Source organism: Rhipicephalus sanguineus, chromosome 1, assembly GCF_013339695.2.
Source record: "Rhipicephalus sanguineus isolate Rsan-2018 chromosome 1, BIME_Rsan_1.4, whole genome shotgun sequence".
Taxonomy (NCBI): domain Eukaryota; kingdom Metazoa; phylum Arthropoda; class Arachnida; order Ixodida; family Ixodidae; genus Rhipicephalus; species Rhipicephalus sanguineus.
The window spans coordinates 32,465,553-32,492,268 of NC_051176.1; the positions used below are offsets into that span (position 1 = coordinate 32,465,553).

Consider the following 26,716-nt stretch of genomic DNA (forward strand, 5'->3'; position numbering starts at 1 on the left):
ATTGTGCCACAAGAAATGAGGAATGACCTATGCAACAGCTGAATTGTGGCTGCATCATGTTTCGCAAGTTCCATTCAACAGCAACAGCTACACTGCCCTGAGCAGCACTTCATATGCACACTTTCTCCCAAATGGGTGGTGCAAAATGAGAAAAGATAGAACTAAACACCCTGCTGCATTCAAAAGTCTGATGGACTCCCAAGTGAATTACTTCAGAGCAAGAATTCTGGCAGACTTGGTGCACTCCCCAAAGATATGTTCAGCAAAAGGAAAGTACTCACCTGTGAGGCATACCCATGACAATGCTTTCAATGCCGAGCTCACTAGACCGGTCAATGATGGTTTTCATGGCCGGGATGAGCACCTCGCAACCTTCCAATCCAAACCGCTTCTCTGAAACCCACTTTTTGGCCAGGAACTCCTCGAATCTGCGACCCCAAAGAAAGGGCAGCTGCAGTTTAGTACTTCCAGTAAGTAGCATCTAATCCCTGCTTAGGTTCAGTGAAGAAATGTTAGCAACAAATGAGCACTGCTTGCAATGCATTGTGTATTCTTCCAAAAGGCTAAAAATTGCAAACATCTACCCTACCTTATGTTAGTTAAATGCTTGCTTTAATTTCTGAGAAAATGTCAAACCAAAGCATGAACAATGCAATATGGACAGCATTTCTGTTTTCTATGAACATCTGGTCAAATGATTGTTACGTGCAGGTTTCGCAGTTGTATTTTTTAAATCGCATGCCGTGCAATGGAAAGCAGCATCTTCTCCAGCAGTGTCTGGAAAAGACACGCTTGAACACACTCCTCATTGCTGAAAAGGGGCGGAGGAGGGCAAGTGGGCATGTGTATGATCGCATTAGCGCATGGCATTATCACGCACTCTATGAACATAGCAGCACAGTTCCATATTCTGCACCATGTCTGGTTGTTAACATTAGTGCCCAATTTGGTGTTCTTGTTGTTGCCATGGTAATGATGACGCACAGGGGTTTTTGGTACATGGGCCAGGTGTGGCCAAAGAGCACCATGATATTTGTTGATGAATGCTAATATTATCTTTTTTAAATGGTGAAATTACATTCATATGGTGGATATGACACGGCTGTATAGTATTAGCCAAAAACTATTCGCTGTAAATGGTATAAAACATACATCAATTACATGGACCCTCGAACACTTTTTGACCACAGTCAGAAAACGCTGCCAATCAGTAGTCAGGGCTCCTGTGAACATGTGAGCGAAATAGTATAGCACGGCACGCAGCTGTAAAATATGCACCTGAAGGAAACGGACTTCACAGCAGGAGCGACTAACATGGCTATTGGCTGATTTCACAATTGTGAAAGCATCCTCAGTATTACTTCTATTGTTCATTTTGAGCTCAATGAATAAAAAACATGTATGTCTGTATCTTCAAAAACACCGTCAAAGTATCGCATCTTTGTAACTCCGGTCTCGATCGACAGTTGTCTGCTTATTGATAACGATGCTGCATGATAATTGAGGTTTCTGCAAACAAGGGAACCTCGATTATTATGCAGCATCATGATCATAGAACATGGGAGACCGCTGAAGCATACCCCATTGCTAGGAGTGAAAATTGAATAAGTCAACCGTCAGTTTCACTATCTAACGAAGAGATTGCCAGTGATGCTACCGAGGACTTCTCATTTGAAGAAATTTTTGCAGCAGCAAAATTTTTATCTTGGAGCATTTTGGAGCAGCAAAAAATTTCTAGCTTGGAGCACTTTGGAGCAGCTAATATCATATCCTAGAGTACACTGGAGAAGCAGCTCGCAGTTACATTCGAGCACTTTAATTATTATGGGGCTCTTATGAAGAGAGAGAAGTATTTCGATTCATTGCAAATCTCATGGAGAAAATCATCTCAGAAGCACTCCATATTTCACTCGATAATGCAAAAATAAGGGCACCATGCAGCTGAGTGCTCTGGAATAACCTCTTCAGTGATTATTTTCGACACTAGCAAATAAACAGAATACTGGATCAATAAAATTGTGCTTTATCAAAGAACACTCTAAATGCATCTATGTTGTTATCATGCTAGACAAACGCCGCGACATACAACAGGGCCTCAATGCTAAAGAGATGCATTCCCCTAAGATGGCACCAAGGCGAAAGCCAGGTGCTTTTCCTCTTGATCAATTATATTGCTGAGCACAACGTGACATCACTTAGCTAGCCTCAGAAACCCCCTTCCCTCTCTCTGAGCCCTCTCTGTGCTGTAGCAAGAGCATTCTCGCAGTGCTTCCAGACTATCGTTTGCACATGCACCGGCTTGCCTGGAAAAGTCCAACTTGATAACATCACCCGCGCATTCTACCCGCGGCGGGTAAAAGCTCGCGAGTGCTGGCGATGAATGCGGCTGAGGCGGAGGTGAAAACGAGCCGGCCGTCTCCGTCACACAGAGAGCACATGCGATAACATCGCCACGTGTGCCAGGCCTGCCATCGATTGCTCATCAAACAGAGAGGAAACAACCCGCCCGTCTTTCGTAAGGGGCATGAAGGGACGCCAGGGAAGGGAAGGAGGGGGCTGCAGTCGCTCGAAGGGCGCAGTCGCTGGCGTGCGCTATCTCGATGCATTAGGAGACTGCTCATAAACTTGCTGTGCTCTCAACACTTACTTCGTGTTTACAGAACTGACAGCACGAAAACTGCTTCCGTTCCTGGAGCGGCCATATTCCCTTAAACCAGCGTTTTGTTGAGTTACACAAGATCGGATCCAAAAGAGTTAGCTGCTAGCCTTACTTTGTATAACAATACAATCTGCTGGTATCGCATTCATTGCTCTGCCCTTAATTAAGCGAAACTGTGATTTTACAGTGAAAGCTGTTATGAGATCACAACAGCCGATTTTCGTGCTGCAGTTGTTTGCCACCACCACCACCGCCGGTGTCCGTAACCGCTATCACACGAAATAAGAAAAAAATGAGAGAAAAAAATATCCAGGATCGAATGGGATTTGAACCCAGGCCCTCTGTGTGGCAGTCAAGTACACTCAAACCTCGATATAGCAAACACGGATATAACGAATTATCAGTTATAACGAAGTAAATGAAGAAGAGTCTTGTCATCGATCATCATCACCATCAGCCTGTCTACACCCACTGCAGGGCAAAGGCCTCTCCCATGTTCCGCCAGTCAACCCGGTCCTGTGCTTTCTGCTGCCACGTTATATCTACAAACTTCTTAATCTCATCTACCCACCTAATTTTCTGTCTCCCCCTCACGCGTTTGCCATCTCTTGGAATCCAGTCAGTTACCCTTAAAGGGACACTAAAGGCAAATATTAAGTCGACGTTGATTGTTGAAATAGCGGTCCAGAAGCTTCGTAGTGCTACTTTTATGCCAAGGAAGTGCTTATCTTGAAATAAAATCACGTTTTAGTGGTCCGCATTGCGTTAGCGCACTTCAAATCACCCGCCTGAAATCAGACTTTCATACGTCACTGCTGCCGTGCCCAACGTTGCCCGCCTTTACTGCGCGACCACGGACACTAGTAGCAGCAGAGCAAAAGTAGGGGGACCCACAGCAGCAACAACGGCCATCGAAGCCATCAAAGCTTGCCGCAATCGCCGCAATGGATGTGGACGGAGAACTTGACAACGAGACATTGGCTTGCGACACACGCAGAGTTTTTGACTGTTTAGCACACTGGCACAATGGCATGACACTAAGCCACTTCGAGCGTAAGGGTTCATTCCGCGGCACCCAGTGAAAAGACACATCGGTTTCCTTGCTGTAGCACTGGCGTTGTGCACCTTGCTGTACGACCTTCTTTATTGGGATTCTGTCACTTTCTTTATGGAGGACTATAGTGGCTGTGGATGCGCTGTAGATTTCTTCCATTATGTTTATACAGGCTTCGCCGATGCCCTGATTCCGCAGTGCCTGCATGACTGCTGATGTCTCCACCGAATCAAATGCCTTCTCGTAATCTATAAAGGCTATGTATAGGGGTTGGTTGTATTCCGCACATTTCTCTATCACCTGATTGATATTATGAATATGGTCTATTGTTGAGAAGCCTGTACGAAATCCTGCCTGGTCCTTTGGTTGATTGAACTCTAATGTCGTATTAATTCTGTTAGCAATTACTTTTGTAAATAGCTTGCAGACAACGGAGAGTAAGCTGATGGGCCTGTAACTTTTCAGGTCCTTGACGTCCCCTTTCTTATGGATCATCAATAGCCACAACACAAACAAAGTGCAGATAATGCCTTACAAATGTCTTACAGATGTGTAGCAGATACCATACTTCTCCGCACAATGACGAATAATGGCGTAGTGGGTGCTTCCCTACTTCACAAAAATTATTTATGGCGTAGTGGGTACCTTGCAAGTGTACTTGTATCACCCAAAGAGAGTTTACAACAAGCTCTAGAAAGGCCACTTTTCCAGCTTTTGCTGTGACTGTGCTGCTTGTCCGATGCATGCCTGGCGATTTTTTTTTTTTAACCGTCAGCTATTGACCCGGAAACCGAGGGGTGGATGTGTAACATGGCATAGCCGCTTCACAGTGGGCCATCAACAACGGGCCCGCTACTGACAGCTGCACATATTAAAACCGAATTGTGGCTGCTCCGACCAGGAGGCATGCTTGTATTAATTAGATGAGATTTTTTTTTAAAGAAAGCAAGCATAAAATTCTAATTGGGACCCTAGCACTCACAAGATCAAAAGAGCAGGGCCTCTTAGAGGGTATTTACCGCAAGAGCGATTACAAACCCGGACGTGCTGGTGGAAGGAATTACGAAAAAGTTCTGGACGAAGATCCATGGATAAAGTATATTTGAGGAAAAGTGTCAACGCATTCCCACCGTTGACGTCCTCTTCCATAGACGCGAAGCACAGAAAATTCCATATTGTTCCATATATCTATTGCTAGCGATCCCAGACTTCATTCCACGATGTCCAGAAACAGAAGTGACAGACATTTTAGCGGCCCGCGTGTAGTTATTACTGAACACTGCTTTCATTACGTGCTGTGCGACGCTAGAAATGAGCGATCAGCAGCGTTTCTGGAACAGACGATGTCCACCGATGAATTGCCACCACACTTTCACACTGCCAATTGGCCTAGACGTCACAAGCCTCTGCAGAAAACACATTCTGCCGTCAAGCCAACATGCTCAACAGAAGCTGTGTCGGCAGCGTGTATGGCGTCATGGCTTACTCGGGAAGCACGCACGAGCGCTGTTTATTCAGCGGAATAATTCTTGGTCCGTGGTTGTAACTTTGACAGCCCCAAGATCAAGCTGCACATATTTTGACGCGCCGGCGGAGCAACTGCCAGTGATAGACGACCCCCAAACCCGAGACTTTGGCGCAGTTTGGTGCAATTTCCGTCGATATTATCACCATGGCGCAGTAAATCCAATTTGGCACACTTTGGCGCAGTTGGCGCAGGAGGGGAATCACTGGATTGTGTTCTAAGATTGCTCGTAGGCATGTGTGTTTTCACACGTAATCCGCTCCCACATTTACTGCATACATTGGATTTCTCGACGTAAATCTTTCAGTTGTTGACCAGCCCTTGTTCTGTTTATTTATTTTTTTTTTCATGTGTCTTGTCCGTGTGCACTGCTCAAGGATAGATAGGCTCCAGCGTGGCAACCTTATACTTAAAAGCCTGTTGCGCACTATTAATGAGAACTAATAGACAATAATACCAAGGAAAGTATAGCGGATATTATTTGTAGTAATTAGGATATAAATGTGAAGTAAAGTGGACGAAAAGATAACTTGCCACTGGCAGGAACTGAACCTGCGACCTTTGAATCATGTGTCCGATGCTCTACTCCTGAGCTATGGCGGCGGTCATCCTCCCGTTCACTTTATGGGGTCATCCCATAAAGTGGACCCATAAATCACCCCATAAAGTGGAGGGGAGGATGACCGCCCCTGTAGCTCAGTGGTAGAGCATCGGACACGAGATTCAAAGGCCGCAGGTTCGGTCCCTGCTGGTGGCAAGTTATTTTACAGCGAAAGCTGTTATGAGATCGCAACAAGGGCCGTTTTTGGCGCCGTAGTTGTCCGCCGCCACTGTCGCCGGTGTCCGTAACCACTATCGCTCGAAATAAGAAAAAATATCCGGGATGGAACAAGGTTCGAACCTGGGCCTTCTGCGTGGGAGCCCAGCATTCTACCTCAGAGCCATGCCGGTGCTTGAGACTGCTTTGCAAAATGACCCTTTAAAGGCGTGATGTCGGGAAGGAACCACATTACCATATGTAATGTAGTGTGGTAGAAGAGTAAAATACCAACCAGGAGTCAGACAACGCGAATTTTGTAACCAGGCGTCACACAACGCGAATGGTGCCACGAGAACGTTTTTGAATGCTTCCAACCCATTACAAAGGGATCTGCAATTAATTCTTCATCGTCATCAGCAACAGCATCAACAAAGTGAACATAATGTCTTACAGGTATTTAGCGGGTACCACGGTTCTCCGGAGAATGACGAAAAATTGCATAGTGGCTGCTTTCCTTCTTCACAAAAATTATGATTTATAGCGTAGTGGGTTCCTCGCAGTGCACTTCTGTTGGTTGCCCAGGAAGCCCATAAGGCTCCCATAATCCATTTCCTCAAGGTTTTAATAAATTTAATTCCCTCTCTCTCAATCTTTCTCTTGGTAACGTATGTTATAAAGCGTGGTGGGAGAGTTCAATAACGACCGGGCGTCACACAATGAGAATTACGTAACTAGTGGGTCGTTTAAAGCTTCCAATCCACTACAAAGGGCTCAGCCATAATTCTTCATCGTCATCAACCGTCGCATCAACAAAATGCACATAATGCCTTACAGATGGTCCCTCTCTCCTCCGCAGAATAACGAATAATGTCGTGGTGGGTGCTTCCCAACTTCCCGAAAATTATGATTTGTGGCGCAGTGGGTACATTGCTAGTGTACTTGTATTAATAGCCACAAGAGAGTTTATAACGGGCTTTAGAAATGCCGCTCTTCCAGCTTTCGCTGTGGCTGTGCTGCGCTATCCGCGCAGGCCTGGCATTTTTTTTTCATCCACTTTACTTTCTTCACATTTATATCCTAATTACTACAAATAACAACCCCTATACTTTTCTTGGCATCTGTTAGTTCTCATTAATATTGTGTCTAACAAGGAAAAACAAGCCCTTGCACACTAGTGGTTTGCAATCAGCATAGACTGTAATGCATGTGTGCGATGCTGAAAAATAGAAAACACAGCCAATGTGAACAAAGGTGGCATAATCTACGTTGCAATCTTGCTTTCATACAACGTTAAACCAAAGCTCTTATGCTCTTGTGGTGCGTGATCAACAACTTCCAACTCTGTGTGCTCATGGGACAGAGTGAAGAGCAGTGTCATTCCACTATGGGCAACTACTGAGGTTTTGATGGCGAACTGCTGCGGGGGAATGTGATCAACAGTTTCCCTAACACTGATTACCACCACGAGTTAGACATGCATTTATTTCCACTTTCCGCGTGCCTTCTGGCCGCTGAGAACTTGCTTGGCAGGGCATCAAGTTGCAAATGCAGTCACCGCCTCGAAGATTCAATAAAGTTGATTCTTCTTTTATTAAAATGTTTTTTTTTTATGCTGCCCTATTGTTTGGACATTTCTTGCAACACCTTCTATGTAAAATAAAAAAATTCGGCAGCAACTGTAATTTGGCATAAAAAGGCTCATTTTAAATAAAGGTTTGGCATAAGTAATTTGCAGATTTTACCAACTTTGCTGTACCAAAGTTTAACTATAATTATTTTGTTTATAAGAGAGAGAGTCGGCAACTCACTTAGTGGATCGAACAACACGTGACAGAAGCAGGCGCTTGCGCTCCTTGCTAAGCCGCATGACACCAGGCGACTCAAACTTCTCCCGGATCCAGTTGCACTGGTCAAGGTCATTGATGAACATGTACTCCACACCAATACTTGTGCAGTAGACGTTCTGGAACACGGGAGGAATGCACGAACAGTTGGCGAAATATTTCTTATCCCTAAGATAGAGAAGACACACTCCTGTCAGGATTGCCAAAATCAGAGTGGACGCCAGTGCAATTTACATTCCCTTTATTTCACTTCTGGTATTATATTTCTTTTCAAGAAATACCTCTCATGCTTAAGTGCTAGTTGCAATAGTGCATCACAATCACTCTTGCAATGAATGCCTACACAATAACACAACTTTTAGAGGATGCATTATCTACTATTTGATCCCGAGATTAATACAGAAAGCTGCTGTCACATGAAGGAGCCAGAGCATTCTTAACATAATCTCATGCATGCCAACTAACCAACTACCAAATTCGAGATAGTACAAAAATTGCATTCAAAACTGACTCGTTAAAAACATTAGCATTTAACTTTTTTTTTTTTTTGCCAGCTGCATATGCCCAATCAGCAGACTACACCAACAGGCAAACAAGTGAATGACATGTTGTAGAAGAAAGTCTTTGCCCAGTTGTAGAGAGAGCAGTTGGTGCCCGCTCGGACTGCCCACCTCTAGTCGCCGCAATATCTCCCGCAGAGGCAGGGTGCTCTCCTCGCCCCCAATGAATGTGGTGGCAGGAAGCTTGAACAGACGATCCATGTCCTTCTCCTCTGCACGGGAACAGGAATCACAAGGATGGAGGCTGCACGCAAGCTCAAAAGCCAAGAGCAGAGTACAGGCATTTTCTTTCACGGAAGACCTGATGCACGACTACTAGAGACCAATCCCAGTGCGAGATCAGTATATGCCACGATACTCAAATGAAAGTGCAGAACTTATGATGGGATTTCCTCTTTTCAAGCTACAAAATCTAGCACCCTGTATTTGAAAGCAACAAGATATTACAGAAAATGCGCACAAAAGTCTGAGGAGAGTTGAATGCTATCAGCCGCTATGGGTGTGCTCTGTAGCTCACGGAGCAAAGAGAAATACTAGGTCCTGAGAGACATCTTGGCCTTTAAGGCTGCTCTTTTTGAGTACCGTAACACCACATTTCCTAGCAAAACTTCTACGCACTGCTGAGACTTGACTCAATAGAGGTGCCTGGCTTCTAAAGAAGCCACTCGGCACAGAAAAATCTGTCACATGCTGGGTATCTTCAAACTGCACTACATAATAAGATGCATCATTATAAGAAGAAAATATAATGAAAGCTGAAACTTAAATTCCAGTTTTTAAAAACCATTAACAAAGGAGTGTTATAAAAACACTAATGCTGAAATGTGTTCACAATAATAAAAAAAAGACTACTGGCAAGGTGAATTCAAGGCTTATTTTACAAAACTAGCAACTCGATATGGAAGCTCTTTAGAACAGATGCACACCTCCTAGAAATGTGACACTGACACCAAACGACTGGTTCGGTATATGCAAGATACCTTTAACCTCCTATTCCGCTGCAGCATTACACTATCCTCAAATATGATAGACTAGGGGCCAGCCAGTAGTTAAGCATAGAGTGCTCGCCTGCCAATCAGGACACAAAAAGAAGCACAGTTGGTCATGAAGTGTCCAAGCATTCCAACAACTGTACGTGTGGTATTCTACACCTGGAGAGTACTGCAACTGGAGTGAAGCAGTGGAGTGGGCAAAAGTGTTGCAGAACCCCTTTAATGCTTATACATTAGAATCAGATTCTGGATGTGCGTTAACCCTTTGTGGGGCAGTGAGACTCATATGCCCAACATTTTTCTTCGCCATGTTCTAATTTTTTAGATAAATACCACTGAATCGATTGCTTTTAGATTTTTAGTGCGACTGCGTGGATATTTTAGAAAGCGATTTTGGTAGTTGTTTTTACGATATTCGCAAGGTGCCAGCACATACCAGTGTTCCAAACAAACCATTCCGCTTGCATGCGCTGTATCCTTTCTTCATCAGACTTTGGCGCGCTCTCCACCCGATTCAGCACGAGCGGTATGCTTGAAAAGTTTAGTTCATACTCACAATTTCCTAAATGTGCTATTATAGTGGTTTTATTCATTCCTGCCGATACAGTTTCCTAAAAAATTTGTGCAATGCAAAGTTGACAACCTTTCAGTGATATATTTCCAAAAGCGTAGCCAATCTAACATTGTACGCAACTGATTGCAGTATCCAATTTTCATCCTGCTTTACGCAGGCAAGTCTCTTCCAGTGGAGGAAGCAGTTGAGCTTCCTCCACGGACAAAAGTGAGACTGTTGCACGCATGCCCAGTACCCACATCTGCTGCTCGAGTGCCGTTAGCAAGTGGATGTACAGACGGGTCCACTGTTGAAGGGAACACTTGCGTGCAGGGCATGTTTGTAGTTCGCTCTCTTGCAAAAACATAATGGCTTATATTTGCATAAGACTACTGGTAGTTGACAGTTCTGCCTCCTCTTGACAGATTAGTGCAGCGCATGAGCATTGTTTTCCTGTCCGCTTGCTGTTAGAGGGCCAGAAAAATAAAAGGTGCTCATTGGAGTGTTCCCTTTAACAGTGGACCGTACTGTACAATGAATATTTCGTTGAGTTTTTCTTTATGATGGAGAGTAGGTGTTTGTAGGCTCTGTCCTTTGTAGTTTGTGGGGCAGCAGCAAGTTCGCATAAAAAAATAAAAGTACTTTTTTTTCCTCAAACTACTGTCTTTCAGTGGTCAGTGGGACACATATGTGCCACTTTTTTTCTTGAAAACCCTTAACAATAGAGAGCTCAAATTTTGTACACATTATAAGAAGCTCATAGAAGTGACAATGCCACCCCCAAAAGGTGGCGATGCGCTGTTCGTAACATTCGTAACGCTGTTCGTAACAAGAAATGTATCGCGGAGCACTTTAATCATTATTTTCAAAGTGTATTTTCTCATTCCGATACCGCTATAAACCCTGATCGCATGCCATGCCACTCGAACCCTGATATCATATCAGAACCAGGTGTTGTGTCAATGCTGTTGAACCTTAAAGTTAAATCCTCTCCAGGACCAGACAACATACCAAATGCCTTTCTGCGCAGGTATGCTGAAGCACTAGCTCCCTTTCTAGTAATCATTTATCGTTCCTCGTTGTCATCAGCTACTGTTCCTGCAGACTGGCTAACTGCACGGGTCGTTCCCATTCCGAAAAAGGGCGACTTAGCCCAACTAACTAATTATCGCCCCATTTCATTGACGTCTGCATGCTGCAAGTTAGTCGAACATATTATTGCTAATGAAATAACGAAGTTTCTAAATGATAACAATGTACTGTCTCCTCACCAGCATGGCTTTCGCAAAGGGTTATCCACTGTAACACAACTTACGACAATCATTCACTACCTTGCTAGTACTCTTGACAAGTCAAGCCAAATTGACGTTATATTTTTGGATTTTGAGGGGAGATGCTACTCGAAGACACTTTTCTTTAATATTCACCCTAGAGCAATGAAACTTGAGCTGCTTATAGAACTTTTTATGCTGATTTCAAATATATAATTAGTTTTCTTGCAAGTTGCATACTTTTAGTTCTGCAACATGACAAAGTGAAAAACTGAAGCATTTTGCCCCCCCTCTTTTCAGACCTAAACTTCAATAATTTTTTACAATTGATAGTTCATAATGTTTCAAATAAAGTGCGGAATGCAAATAACTAATTAGGAAGTCCATACAAAATATGTACTAGACGTGAGAAATTTTAACGTTGGAAGTTCATATTTCTCCTACCCTAGTAAAAGTTTACATAACTTTTTTTTATTTTATAATAAGAATATCGAAACTTAAACAAGATAATTGCATTTCTCGTACTTTGGAAAAACTTTGGGAAAAATTTCATGCAGATCTGAGCACCAGAAGTACCCGAGAAAGGAGGGGCACATTGACAAAAATGGCAAAATTTGTGTTTTGAGAAAAACGAGTTTTAAAGTCAAAATTGCATGTTTATTTATCAGATGTCATTGAATGCAACGAAATTTGTACACAAGAAAGAACAATCCTCCTTGTAGTGGCCACTGCCATTAAAATGCGCCAGCACCATAGGTTTGGCCCTCACGGCTCTTTCGAGCTGACTCCTCGACAAGAGATTTTTTTCTTCAGCGCACGCCGACGGGCCCTTGCTTCTCCTGTTAGTTTTTGAGACATTTTTTTCTGGCGTGTGCTGTCCCGTGATGTGCCAAGAGCAACCAGATCATGAGACGGGAGCACACCAAGCTCCTCCAGAACACGTTCAAAACTGGAGTGCCCTCGATTAAACCAACATGTTCAGTGCTGTCATATCAGCAATCAACGAAGACTCGTCGTCCTGCGATTTTTCTTCGTCTTCGAAGAGTCCGATCTTTTTCTGGGAGGCACTCACATATTCGAATGCCGCGGCAAACTCGTTGGACGCATCGGCGTCATTGCCACTACGCCTTGCGGCAGCAGATGATCTTTTCGTGGTTTGAGTGTTCGGCTTTGATTTGCGCCGGCGTCCTCGAAATTTGTGCGTCGCGTGAAACTTCACAGGCTGGTGACCGCGCTTCCTACGGCTTTCTTCATCAATAACGGATAAGCACTCGAGAAAAGCGTTGTTCAGCTGCGCTGCTCGACGAGACACGGATCCTGCAAGTAGGCTTCACAGCACACACAGGCGCGCAGCGGCCAATGGCGGCTCCCGATCCGTACCACGTGATTTAAAGCCAGTCGCGGCGCTCGAAGAAGGCGGCAAAAGCATGCTTCTCTTTATTATTTCTTGCGCTGCAGCAGTGCAGGAGACCGTTGTTATTTGAAGAGTGAGGCTCGGCTCTTCGCCTCATGCGGTCGACAATGGTGAGCGGCGGCGCATTATCAGCGGCAAGGTGCTCGAAGATGACACACTTTCGGCCTTTTGACAGCCACCTTGTGCTCTTTAGACGCAATTTTAAAGCATTTCCAGTTGAGTCTCGACATTGATTTTTTTTCTCAGAACAGTAGAGGTACTAATCTTGACAAAACAGGCGAAAACAAAAAATCGATAATTTTTTAGAAAACTCGTGTTTTTCGACCCGCATCTCCCCTTAAGAAAGCATTCGACCTTGTTCCTCATAGTAAACTCGTAGAAAAATTGCAGTCAATTAACCTTCCAGCATACATTATCAACTGGGTAGCAGCTTATTTGTCTAATCGCAAGCAGTTTGTATCAATAGATAATTATTTTTCTAATGAACTTTCCGTAACCTCTGGAGTTCCCCAGGGTAGTGTGTTAGGGCCATTACTGTTTCTAATATATATAAATGACATTGTTAATGAAATTTGTCCCCCAATACAAATTAGGCTTTTCGCAGACGATTGTGTTTTGTTTAACGAAGTTTGTTCCCTTAATGATCAGTTAATACTTAACTCTAACCTTCAAAACATTTTGTCGTGGTGCAAGCGGTGGGGCATGGAACTCAACACTGAAAAAACTGTTTACATGTCTGTAACAAAAAAAGTTAACAAATTGTCGTTCATTTACAACCTAGGATCCACACCGCTCACCAAAGTAAACCAATATAAGTACCTTGGAATCACAATAACCAGTGACCTAAGCTGGAATAACCATATTTCCAACATCTGTAACTCTTCTTTCAAGAAACTTTGTATCCTCAGGCACAAACTAAAACATGCTCCTCGTGACACTAGATTTTGGCTTACACATCACTAATCCGACCAAAACTCGAATATGCTTGCATCGTATGGGACCCCTACACAAAAACTAACATTAATGCATTAGAGATGATACAACGCCGAGCAGTTAGGTTTATTTTTTCTAAATATAGAATAAATGACTCTCCCACAGCCCTAATGAAACATCATAATATTCAGACTCTACAACTCCGAAGGAAAATACACCGGTTAAAATTTCTTTTCCAACTTAAAAACAATTGCTTCTCTCTTAACCCACAGGCTTATGTGTCCCCACTTACAGCACGTCGAACAAGGCATCGTCATGATCTTTCTCTAACGCCATACAGCACCAGAACTAACCTATTTAAGTTTTCCTTCTTCCCACGAACTGTAAACGATTGGAATAACCTGGAGGTATCGCAAATAATAAACGCAGATTCTATTGAACGTATAGCTATTTAATGTTATCAACAATGTCACATTGATTAACCCTTCGTTCGTTAGTTTTACTGTTCCTGTTCTTGAGTATTTAAAAAGTGTTATTGCTGTCTTCGATCCTGTATGAGTATTATCTAATGTTCATGCGTGCGCATTATGTTCTCTATTATTACTTTTGTTTTGTTCTGATGTTAGTTATTCTTTTTTTTGGTCTTTTAAACTTGTCTTATTTCGTTGTGGTTTCTGTGAATGTATGTATTTATGTGCTGCCCTCCTGCATGGACCCAATAAAGGTCTGCAGTATTGTGTAAATAAAAATAAATTATGCCCCATAAAGGGTTAAATTAGACTAGAGCCCATCAACACATTCTCTTATTAAAATGCTAAATAAAGCATTACAATATTACAATGCTAAATACAGCATACCGCTATCATGAGTTCTTTGAAGTATATAAATAAAAGCGTGTGATACATGCACACGTGCGTGCACACACACACACACGCAGGTTACAATGCCTACTCATGGCTCCAAATGCATTCCACATCTGATATTGCCACGGGGTCGCGACGTCGACGAAGGCAGAAGTCTGTGTGTCCAAGATGAAGCTTTATGTGGCTAAACTTGTGGCCGGGAAATGGAAAGCAATACACACTACACTGATAGCGGCAAACAGAACATGGGCCGTCGATAAACTGATCTGCGGCTAGGCGTGCCGGCATTTAAACATGCGGCATCGAACATTCGAGTCTTATCGCTGGTGGATGCGCTACTTCCAGAACAAACTCAACTATTCGTGTTAGTGTGCTCAAGCCTATCAGAAGATTCTAAAATAATCTGAATGCGGTTTGCGAAATGCAGTGGCTATACGTGTAACGAATCTGTCACGTGGAAATACAAAAAGTAGTGCACGTATGAGGCATTTCATGAAAGAGGAGTGTAAGCAAGCTCAGATTAGTGCGAGACCCATGCAGAAATTTGCCTTCATCGGCAGAAGGATGGACATTGTAAACGACTGAAATTCTAGCCATGGGCATTCTATAAAAAAAAATTCATCAAAAAGTTGAATGGTGCCACTTTCCTTGCAGCAGACCGCTCTGAGTAGAGACGATAGCACCTAAGATAAAGAAGCAGAGGATTTGCGAGGCACATGCACAGCCTACCGGATCAGCACTAAGCACCACATACAACTCTTTCCTGTCATGTTCACAGTGAAGGCAGTCAAGTTTGGTGCAAGAAAGGTGCAAAATTATAATTCGACTGCCTTGCTGTAACTGAGCTATCAGGTGCCATGAAAACAATGTTGCAAATATAGCAGCTGGCCTAGTTACGCAACATTTTATGCACATGACACCAACAACTACATTGCACAAAAGAATATTATACCCCAGGGGGGAAACTATTCCATTTTTTATACTCAATGTCCCATAGTTGCAACAAGGAAGTTATTTTGAAGACCTAACAGTTCTTGCTTTAACTATCCATTCTTCTTTAGAAGCACAGCTTCTCAAAGAACATTGCTGCAGTTTTGGTGTTATGAATGCTACAATAGTAGACATGAATTGGCATATCAATGGGGCAGAACGCATTGCATATGGCTAGATGGTAACAATGCACTTGCTGCACGGCAGACCCCCCTGGGCTTCAAAAAAGCGAACAGCGAGGTCTCCAAAAGTTAGAAAGGGGAGTTAAGAAGTACTGTCAATGAATGCTACGCATTGGCTTACAAATACAGACATAATTTATCAACCAGCATAAGATGGCTAAAAATGCACTGCTGTCAAGGAAGAGCTTTAAAGGGGCCCTGCACCCTCAATTACGCACGTTGTTTTTACCGGCCGTTTGCTTTCTATGCGTCTTGATGACTGCTGTGGCACCAACGAAAGCGGTGAGAACGAAGCGTTTGATATTTTAATTTGCTTCCGAAATGGGTTTCCGCGCCGATTGCAGCGTCGTACAACGACAATTTCTGTTACAGGAAGTGAGGTAGCGTGCGTGACTTATGCTGTTCGTTTTGATTGGTGGGAAATAAATAATATATAGTACATGCTTGCGACACACTCAGTATGTGGAATTTACTCATTTTAATGTGTTTAATGCTCGTTACAGCTGCGAAAAGGACACCAATTCGTGCATCGATTTTAACTTATCAGAAACTGCGACACAGATGGCGCTGCCGAACGGCCTACTCAAGGCACGGCCTTCATCAATACACTGTGCTTTGCATTTCTGCCTTACACAGATTTTCCATGTGCTCGAGGTGTCTAGGTGTGTTTGTGTATCTACCATCAACTGCTGATGTCGTCCTTGGTATTTGTCGCCTGCCAGCATTGTGTTGAGTAAACTTGATTGTGTGCACGTCAAAAGGAGCAGCGCCCGCTTGCGACTAGAAGGCCACCATGTGCTGCGGGGTTCCGGTATGGCAAAATGTAAGTCTCGTTTTGATTGGAAGCAGACAAAACTCCAGTGACACGTCACTGGGCGAGTGAAATACGAAAGGGTACGCCAATTTCTGTCGTCTGCTTTTATTTTGAATTTGTAAGTTCAATAACTTCCGTTTCCGTGCGTCTATCTCCAAAATTCTTTTTGCATTCATCTCAGGACGATACAAGGAACGCGTTCCGATGTAAAAATCGGAGGGTAAAATATGGGTGCAGGGCCCCTTTAAGCTGCCGCTGTATGGCTACTGGATAGTGAATTGTTCAACAGCTTCCTAGAGGTATATGCTACATACAATACAGCCAGAAAAAAAAAAAAAACACTGCACTAACTTAAGAGACGTGTGTTGCAATGTGCACTTTCTGTGCTCAAGCTTTGCACAAGTGGCGTTCATATAGCGTGTACCATCAGTTCCACAACTTTGGAGTAGGCATACATGACAGGCAGACAAACGAGAACCTATCTCTAGTTTTTGAGGAACAAATATTGCCCTATAGAGGAACAGTATACTGCTGGCAGATAAAAACAAATCTGGAAGTGTCCACTGTGAATAGAAATCCGCTTCCTTCACTTTAAAGGTCACAAATGTAAGGAGATTCATGCATAGTAGGGTGGCAGTGTCTGATCAAGGTGGTTGTGAAATGGTGCCAACACTTCCAATGTGGCCAAATAAGCCAGGATGACAGTGGCCGACAATAGCTCTATGACGAACAAATTTGTGCCCCAGTTAGGGCTTTCAGGCTGTCTGACCAGCACATCACAGTCAAACAAACAGCGCAGCATGTCAACATGAGTGCAGACTCAGTGCACAACATCTTTCAAACAAACCTACACATGAATAAGGTCATTGTGCACTGTGTTCTTTGGTTGCTGACGCCAAAGCAAAAAGACTTGCAGATGGAAGCAGTGGCCGCACTGTTCAAGCTCTAGAAGAGCAACGCAGACTACTTTCTTGACAGCTTTGTCACTATGGATTTTGGATCAATGATTTGAACACAGTTATGACTCAAAGCAAACAGTACGAGCATATGAATTTGCCACAGCCAAAAGGGGCTATGCTGTCAGTGGAAAATGCCATACTGAATGTGTTTGGGATTGCCTGGCACGCTTCTGATAGTCAAACAAGGCCAATAACAGCGGAATGGTCCAACTGGAAGCTTCAAACCAAGCTGTGAGAATTGCAGAGGAAAACTCAAGAATGCACTGATTTACTCGGCACAGGTGACGGCTGGCCTCCTTAAGCTGAACATTTATCCCCCTGCTCTTCCATCACATAAACTATTGCCATGGGCCGATTTTCAAAGATGACCAGAATGTAATTATACTTCTTAAGCAAAGCTCTTCCTGAACTCTCAAAATGAAAAGCTCTACAGCAATGGTCTGTGGAAGCTCATTCATTAATAGCATAAATGCATGCAGTGAGAAAATGAACATTAAGAGTAAACTTCCAGCAAAGTCTCATCACTTAATGTTCATTCCTTTATGGCAATAGCATGAACTTTGTAAATGCTATTGCAGGCATGTATATAGACAAAAATGTGAAAAGCCACAGGTCCCAGCATGCTCAGCTAATTAAGCGTTTAACAATGCCCATTTGAAATGACATCCCTGCACACTTGGAGAAGTGATAGAGTAGTGCATAGTATCACCTTTTAACACCGCTTGTAACAGCTGAATAGCAATTACTGGACAAAATAAAGGGCAGTGCTCAAACAAGAATGGGCTTTGTTAAAACAATGCACCGGTGAACAGTTTTCTTCAACATCTTTGATACATTAATTGTAACACCAATCCTTGATGCATGAGCAAAAATGATGTCTTCATTACCAGTCAGTAAGCGTGATAGAACCTTAGAGAAGGGCCAGGAGCACAGGCCCTTCATCTATGATGAGGTGGGGGGGAAAGGTGCAAGGAAAGTAAGTTCCAAAGGCTACACGAGGATTTCTGTGATGCAAAGCTAAAAGAAAAGATTCAAATGAATGGCTACTTCAAACAGTGAATGATAGATGGCAAAACCTTGAACACAATGGCCTGTCGCTAACTGCAGGATGAACAAAATAAAAACCAAAACAAGACTTGACAAAGGTTCTGCAAAGAAAGCTCAGCACATAGTTCCAACAAAGGAATGGCTGCAAGAGTAAAAAGAATGTTTAACACAATCCAGGCAACACCACAAGGCCCACTGCCTTACCAAGATTGTGGTTGGTGAGAAGGATTTCCATTGGATCAACTTTGGTCACAGTGATGCCCAGGGGATCAAGGTTTGCATAGAAGTGACCCCGGATCTGTAGATGGGGGGCGCGGGGGAAAGAAAGCACAGCAGGGGCAACCGACAAGTTATCATATACAATGCCACGTTTACACATGCTTCTTCCGATATAGCTGGTTGACTGACTGTGATTCATGTGCACAAAAACACATAGAAGGACCCAAATCGGAACAACCCTCAATCGATACACTGGGGTATTCCATTTCCTAAAGCAACAGTTAGGATAAGAGAGAATCTACAGCGCATGGTGACCAACCTGTTTTAGCCATCTAGGCCTCTCTCGCTAACAAAGTCAGCACAGGTGTGATTTCTTGCACTTCACTCTTTCTGGAATGCAGACAATGCAAATGTGGCAACCACAGGTGAAACCCATGACCTTGCACTCGGCAGCAGAATATAACAGCTACCGAAACACACTACAGTGGCTAGAACACCAACTAATCAGCATTGCTAACCAGCGATTGATTAACGCATAGCTGGCCAATATCCAAGTGGTGAAGATGACCAGATGAACCAAAATAATTTTTTAAAAAGTGCAATCTGGTCATTCATGAATGGCTGAATAGTGCCTTGCCCCTGCTTAATATCGATCCCAGTGATAGATTGGCTGGAAGCCATAAATGTAATGCACAGGGCCGTGTCCGGTGGTGCAAAAGAGAAAGAATACAAAGCGACCAAGGAGCCAGTCCACAGAAGAACAGGACATGAATTGTGCTCATGCAAAAAGAAGACAGTGATAATGAAAGCAAAAAGAAAACAGCAAACAAAACAACTTCACGGAAACATCCACATGCACACAAGTGATGTGACAGCCGCATACAGAAGATGCACACAAGAAGTCCTTGTGCTCATGCAACTTCAGCCCCTGGCCATTGAATGCGCAATTCACAAATGCAGTACCTAAACAGTTTATGGCGACTGACAGATCAATGCTGTGTGGAACACAAATGCACTAAACTATCAGGAGAACTGCTTACAAGCAGATCAAAAGTAGTGAGGAATGAGAAGAACAATCCTCAGTCATCATTTCAATGAAAAGCTGACAGGCGGATGATCCTCAAGGTTCCAACATTGTAACAGCATATTTCCTGACCATGAAAATGATCAATAGGCTTTGACTGGACACAACCGAACTTGATCCCAGACGAGATATAGGCAAGCGAGCACTCAAGAAACAAGTGGCGGCCCTAAAAGATTTTTCTTGCAAGAGGAAAGTGTGCATCTGCACAGACTACTGTGTACATATCTGTGACAATGGAGCCCACTAGGCTGCGAGACATGGTCGTACCTAGCTTGTAATTTCGAAGCACCACCTCGGGCGAGTGCAGCTGCTCTCGATTTAGGGGCGAGTGTGCGCTGGGGTTGACGATTCCAAGAGGGTCGAGAGACGCAGCCAGGTGTCCCCTCACCTGAGCACAACACACACAATACAGTTGGCACCACCTTACTCTGGCCAGCAGTGCAGCAGGCGTGCGGTGGTTGCGCAAGCCCCATTCCTTTCTTCTCAAAAAGGGCTGCCAGGCTGCAGAAAGCACACTCCTATGGCAACAACTTGCCCTTCTGCACTTCATATGAAACATTCAGCTTTGCAATACTATCTGGTCCCATGTAGAAACTAGGCATATATGTGGGCTGAAAAACAAACTTTTTTTTTCGCCTTTGAACCAATATCACTTTTCGAAGTTGGGTAAACAAACCAAATGTGTAATCCACTCTTTCCAATTCATGGTATTCTGTGCAGCTTTTCAGTAACCTGAAAAGCTGCACAGCACTGAAGCCACTTGCAGCCGGAATTAGATTTTGTGCCGCGAGTATTTTATTAATGCATTTTTGCAATGTTCATTAAATGTGAAATTCTCAATCAAGAGCACAAAAGCACATAGAAGGACCACAATCTGAACAATCCTGCGATCAAACCTTCCATTGTGCGGCAAGTAAACCAAGTGAAAACCGAATTTGCCCATTCGGTTGTTTATCATTCAACCGTGTGTGGTAATCAATAAAAGTTGCAATGCAACGATGCACGCACAGGACTTGTGCCCATGCGACTGCTGGCATCCTTCTCACTGATGCAGTGACCTGCGTTGCCAAGTTCTCAATGATGCCAAACTAGGCAATTACTGTCACGCTACGTGTGAGGGGTCACATCACACTAAGACAGGCAACCTTTTCCAATAAGGAAATAAAAGTTTGCACAAAGAAAAAGGTGTAAAAGAAAATAAGAGAGAGACAACCATGCTGCATTGTGGAGAACATGCAAAAATTAAATAAACAGGAACAGAACCAGTTAGACACCACCGGTCAGAAGCACCCATATGAGCTTGATGCTTTACTTACTCAGTGTGCCCCATCATTGAGGCTGCGTTCTTTTGCTACCACGTCAGTGGGTATACTGTAATGCATTAGGACTAAAAATAGGCTTACTGCACGTCCCTTCATGTACAAAAGAGCCCCAGGTGTTCACATCCTTCAGGAAAGCACTGAAAGGCTGTGTAGGAAAAGTATTCCAGGAGTACTTTGGGACTCTGGCTGTTCATAGCAACGCAGCCCACGATCGGTGACGTTTGCTTTGCAGCACTAGTGGAGCAAGAACAAACTGAAATAAGCTAGAACTTAAAACAGTGCAAAAAGAGAGGACCAATAAAAAGGACACAGACAACAGTGCTGTTGTCCTTCTCTTGCTGCTCCTCCGTCTTTTGCACGGTTTTAAATTTCAGTATGTTGTACACATTCGCTAAGAACCCACTTTAGCTGAAATAAACATTTAGGAAAGTTAGTGGTGGTGGTGGTGATGCATTTCGTAAAAAGCTGGTCAAAGCGCGTGAAAATCTTGGTCTAGCTTTTGGCACAACTGCAGCATAATACAGCTAAATGCCAAAGCACATCGCAATAGAAGACATTTTACAACTGCAACGCAGGCAAATTCATTCATGTCTTATTATGTCTGAGGGCCAAAATTATTACACCTCATAAGCTCTCCATACCCATTTTGCCAGTGCACTAATTTGGGGCGGTGGAGGCACAAGTAGCAGAAATGGACATCTTTTATCAAAGGCTTCTTTGCATTGAAACACCTCTACAGCTGGAGAATCTGGCAGGCCTCCCTGGAGCTTCACGCAAATGCACTTGGCACTGTACTTACTCAACAATGAACCTTGAGAGAATGAACAACTGCAGCCCCCAACACACAGTCCAGAAGAGATCTGCTTGTGTACACTACAATGTCGGGATTCGTTTCATTTGTTCCTGGGCAATTACCCCCTGTTCGCAACTGGCTTGTCCCAGTGATCACATAGGTAAAACACACAAATGATGCATTATCGCAGCCTAGCATAGCTACACCTAACAAAGGCAACAAGCCTGAGTAGCACAGAGAAGGCTAAGCTCGCTGATCTCTTCCAAATCCACCTTTGTTTTTGACTTTTGTACTCAAAACAACATTTTGCAGCATTTTACCAGTACATGGCAATTATAGGAGACAAGCATATAGGAGCACACCATTGTCAGCATTCAGACTTCATGTGGCGGTAGCTTGAGTGAGGTCAAGCACAAGCTCCATCACATGAGTCGCTGACACTTTCAGGCATAATTCAACGAGCAAAGCTAGGTATATAATCATGAGGTCACATTAGCTTCCCAGTGATATATCTTTTGACAGCAATAACAGGCACCATGAGAGCCTGCTATCATAGCTGTCATTAGACTATAGCTTGTGTAGAACCAATGTGAGTCAGGTCATAAAAGATTGAACCAAAGAGAAGAAACTTGTGAAACATAATCGCTGAAAAAATGAGATAGCTTGGCAAAGCCTGTGGAGAAAATGTTAAAACTTAGAGAATAACAAAGTGACTAAAAAAACGTTCCATTTTCATAAGGCTGAGCTAAGCGGCATTGCCATGTGAGTTAGTATTCTGTAAGATCAACACGACTGTGTCTCCCTTAGCAACAAAAATTACCCTACTGTAGATACTAGGCTATTTAGTAGATTTCAAGTGCTGTTTGGCCACACCGCAGTTCTCTTCATCCTCCCTGTCGACAAAACAAGGTTCCCTTCTACGAAAGGAAGCGGCGTCACCTGATAGGACCGAATGATCGCTTGAACCGAAAGGTGATCATCGATGTCCCTCGGTGCCGCCTGTGTGCTCGGAAGTTTGGAAGGTGCAGGTGCCACCACTGTTGCCGGAGCTACTCGAGGCACGGCCACTGTTGACAACATGCCCAAGGCAGGGGGGGAGCTGTAGGCCTCGCCTGGGCCTAGACCAGCCGAGGCAGCCCGGAAAAAAGCATCCCATGACTGCGTCGAAAATTGCAAGAGCTGTGTCAATAGCACTTGGCCATACCAGCATTAAAGGGACCGACAACTGCTCAGAACACGAATTGAGATAACACCACCAATAGAAGGGTTATCTATTGTATTGTCTAAAACAAACCCTGTTTTTCTGATTAAACAATTTATATGTAGTCACTCAAAATTACTTTTGGCACCTCTGGCGGCAAAAAAGTGAACGTGCACATGTACCTATCACGTGACCTTTCACTGGTGTACGCTATTAATTGTCTCTATATTAGCGTTGAAATACAGGCACACTTTTTATTATAATCTTTTCTAACGTAAAACGTGCAGATATGCATTCGTTTGCACTGAGCAGAACAGTGGCGCCGCCTTCGCTTGATGTATGACCCGATGCTCATGAGCGACAGCATGAATGTTGTTAGCTGAGGGCCTAGCGGCACCTGCCGACGTGTTGGAAAAGTACGAAGAGCGCCTCCCAGCCTCCGAGATTACCTCCGGCGACACATTGCCAGAATTAATCGTGGAGGCCACGAGCGCCTAGCTCGCAAGGCAGTAAAGAGATCTCACGTGACGACGAGCATTTGGAAAACTTATTCTACCTGCTTTTCGCATTCCAAAACTGTCAAAAATGTCAATATGGAGATGGTCAACCACAGTTTCCCCTACTCCTGTGAAAGCAAAACCTTGAGCATAATGTGAGGAGGGCTATTGGCATCGCTATCGCTTCAGAGTGTTGCTGGAAGACATGTACGTACAGTTCAGGGGCTTTTCAGATCAAAAAATAGTGCTAATAAAATCACCACGTGCTTTTGGGATTAACCACTGCAGCTAAAAACACTACAAAAGGTGAGCTTTCTATTGCGCCGTAAAAAACTAGGTCGAGAAAAATCGGTTGTTGGTCCTTTTAAAGAACAATTACGAACAATGAACACTGCTTATTTGAGAAAGTGAGCTCATTCGATTCTGCTCCCAAAACAGAGGCAAAGCTTTGCGATGCCACCATAATAGATTCCTCTAACGATGTTCCACGTTTAAGGAAAGTGTCGCAATAAATTTCAAAATAACTCACTCACTGGAGCAGAAATTATCACTTGGAATAGAGATAGAAGCAGCTTCCTGTGCTCACGAAGACATTAACCTGTCTCCATGCACAGCAACAACTCTTGGTTATTTATGTCAAATGTAATGCTACTAATCCAAACCAGACAGGCAGGTGATGTAGTGTTGCTTTGCGATAAAGGTCCGAAAGGACTCTAGAAAAAAACTTCCTTCCTCTTTATTGCCTGCAATGTGCCACAGGTGAGCAACGTTGCTTGTTGGGCGAGTTGGAACGAGTCAGTCATAACGTAGTTCAGCGCAAAAAACAGGCAACAGACGAGCGAGAGGACAAGGACACAGCACATTCTTCCAACTAAAGTTTATTGGATTGCGACGCATGTATATATACACACAGGGAAAGCAAGAAAAGATAAAAGAAAAAAAACAGGAAGTAAAAACGGTGTTGGCACACGTGTGTGACTTATCGGCACTTTTCTTCTTTTCACCTTTCGGTTTTTACTTCCTGTTTTTTTTCTTTTATCTTTTCTTGCTTTCCCTGTGTGTATATATACATGCGTCGCAATCCAATAAACTTTAGTTGGAAGAATGCGCTGTGTCCTTGTCCTCTCGCTCGTCTGTTGCCTGTTTTTTGCGCTGAACTACGTTATGACTGCCACAGGTGAAAATCCCTGTGGACTGCTGCAAGCAAACAAGAGTTGTGAAGCCCTTAAAACCTAACTTACATGAGAACTTACATGTGACCACATAAAAGAAAATCGCTTTCCAATTGTGTAAACATAAAGGGGTTTCTGTGAAAAATTTTTCCACAAGAAGAATTAATGGATGAATGTTTCCCAGAAAACAAAAAAAAATAGTTGTCTCTGATAGTGAAAAGTAATGTCACTATTAACTTGCCAAATGTGGTGCATGATCTAGAATGGGCGGCAGTTCAACATAGCAGTGCCCATGGCTGCTTACAGCACGGTGAAGAATTTCAAAGGCTGTTGCTCTGTAAGTAAAATTTCATTGCGCCGGGCATTTACACTGGAAAGGGGCACACTTTCTCAACAAAATCTGTAGCAAGAAACAACAATGCAAGCACAGAGCCAGAAATTTCACAGACAGCTCCTGCGCTTGGCAGAACACATCTAGTTAGTTATGGCTGGAGGCCTCTTGACAGCACGAAACTACTACACTGCCAAGAACGAATACACACAGCAAGGAGCAAAGATAATTGCAGAGCACAGAGAACTAAGAGTTGGAAACCTAGAAGCAACTGCGACATTAATCTTCAGGCTAGCTTATGGGCACTGCCGTGCATGCAGAGCAAAGTTTTACTGCGAAGCTAAGCAATACCTGTCGTGCAAGTACTGCTACCACAATGTACCCCATTCAAGTGTCAAGCAGTCTCCCCTGGCTGTGTGCTGACAAAGTGCGAGGTTTCAGCTGGCGCTTGCACTCAAGACGCAGTCAAGGAAAGTAGCTTCCGCACTTCAGCCTCAGAGCAGGCAGCATGTGCACTTCCATCCAGGTGTCAAACTGAACCCAAACTGAAAACCAAACCCAAACACAGAATTTCGGCCGGAAGTGAACCAGAACCCAAACAGATCTTCTCGGAACGTGCATGAACCCTTACTGAAACCCTTCTGGAAAAAACTACTATTGGTTTTCAGTTTGTAACAAAGTAGTTCAAATAGCTTTTGGCACAGGGACATACGGTGCTGCCAACTGCTGATAGTACCTTGATACTGTGATGGGTACCAGCTTTCTGTTGTTCTTTATATGTATTTAAATCATTTTATTGCTCAAATGTGTCTTTTCTTTTCCAAATCACCTGTTAGAGTTAACGCGAGTTGGCATGTTCAAGTGGAGGGCAAAAAATATTTTGACTGCAAACTTAAAGTAGCTAATAAAATCTTTTACTAGGAACTCACAAAAATATTTCCTATTTTAAACAGCCAAGTTGATACCGAAAACCACTCAAGGTGGCATATTTATTAACCAGAAATGTTGAGCATATCATTACTTTAAAGATATGAGTCACCGATACACCCTGAAATGTGGGTTAGCCTTGCATTTAATTATGCAATATTAAGGTTTGCTTTTCGAGAAATGCTTTAAGTCAACACCAATATATCGCGCCCCATATTTTGCAGCAGACGTGACTTCAATCTCCTCACACAGGTAACGAAGTCAATAATTAAAAGGTCATGATGTTTTTTACCACCCACAGGATTTGTGAATGCTGTGTTTATTTTCTAGTCTTCCTGACCTCTTTGGTTGACCTATTAGAGACACTTTACATGCTTCCTGCATGTTGTGCTGAATTTATATAGTTTGTGTTATAAGCGTGCAAACACTGCGCACAAAAATTTTAGTTTATATAAATAATCTCTTATGTCCTTTTTGTCAGCTTATCCATTGTGTATGATGCACTGCGATTAGAACTTTTATATAAACAACAGCTGTTACTGCAGTCTACACACGGAGACTGATCCAAATAAAGACTCATCCAATTCTAGTCTACTGTACTTGTTGCGCAGAAATCCAGAGTTCCTGAAGCAGCACATGAAGGAGGACACTTATGCAAGATAGTTACCTCCCTTTGAGAAAGCACAACCCACTGTTTTGCTGCCTTGATTTAGATGTTGGTCATCCTTAAAAATGATGCACAATGGTGAA

The 26,716-nt window shown here is 43.4% G+C and overlaps 1 protein-coding gene across 2 annotated transcripts in view; it reads right to left on the reverse strand.

Moving 5' to 3' along the window:
* LOC119390243 (2-oxoglutarate dehydrogenase complex component E1) overlaps positions 1–26,716 on the reverse strand; it is a 126,417-nt gene that overhangs the window by 94,950 nt on the left and 4,751 nt on the right. The window contains exons 2-6 of one of the 2 annotated variants that reach the window (XM_037657826.2): positions 22,778–22,996; positions 18,625–18,718; positions 8,514–8,614; positions 7,807–7,961; positions 282–428 (exon numbers count right to left, since the gene is read on the reverse strand). In XM_037657826.2, coding sequence (XP_037513754.1) covers positions 282–428; positions 7,807–7,961; positions 8,514–8,614; positions 18,625–18,718; positions 22,778–22,996 — 716 coding nt within the window. Of the gene's footprint in view, positions 1–281; positions 429–7,806; positions 7,962–8,513; positions 8,615–18,624; positions 18,719–19,990; positions 20,112–22,777; positions 22,997–26,716 lie in introns of both variants that reach the window. The other variant, XM_037657819.2, reaches the window with a different exon arrangement.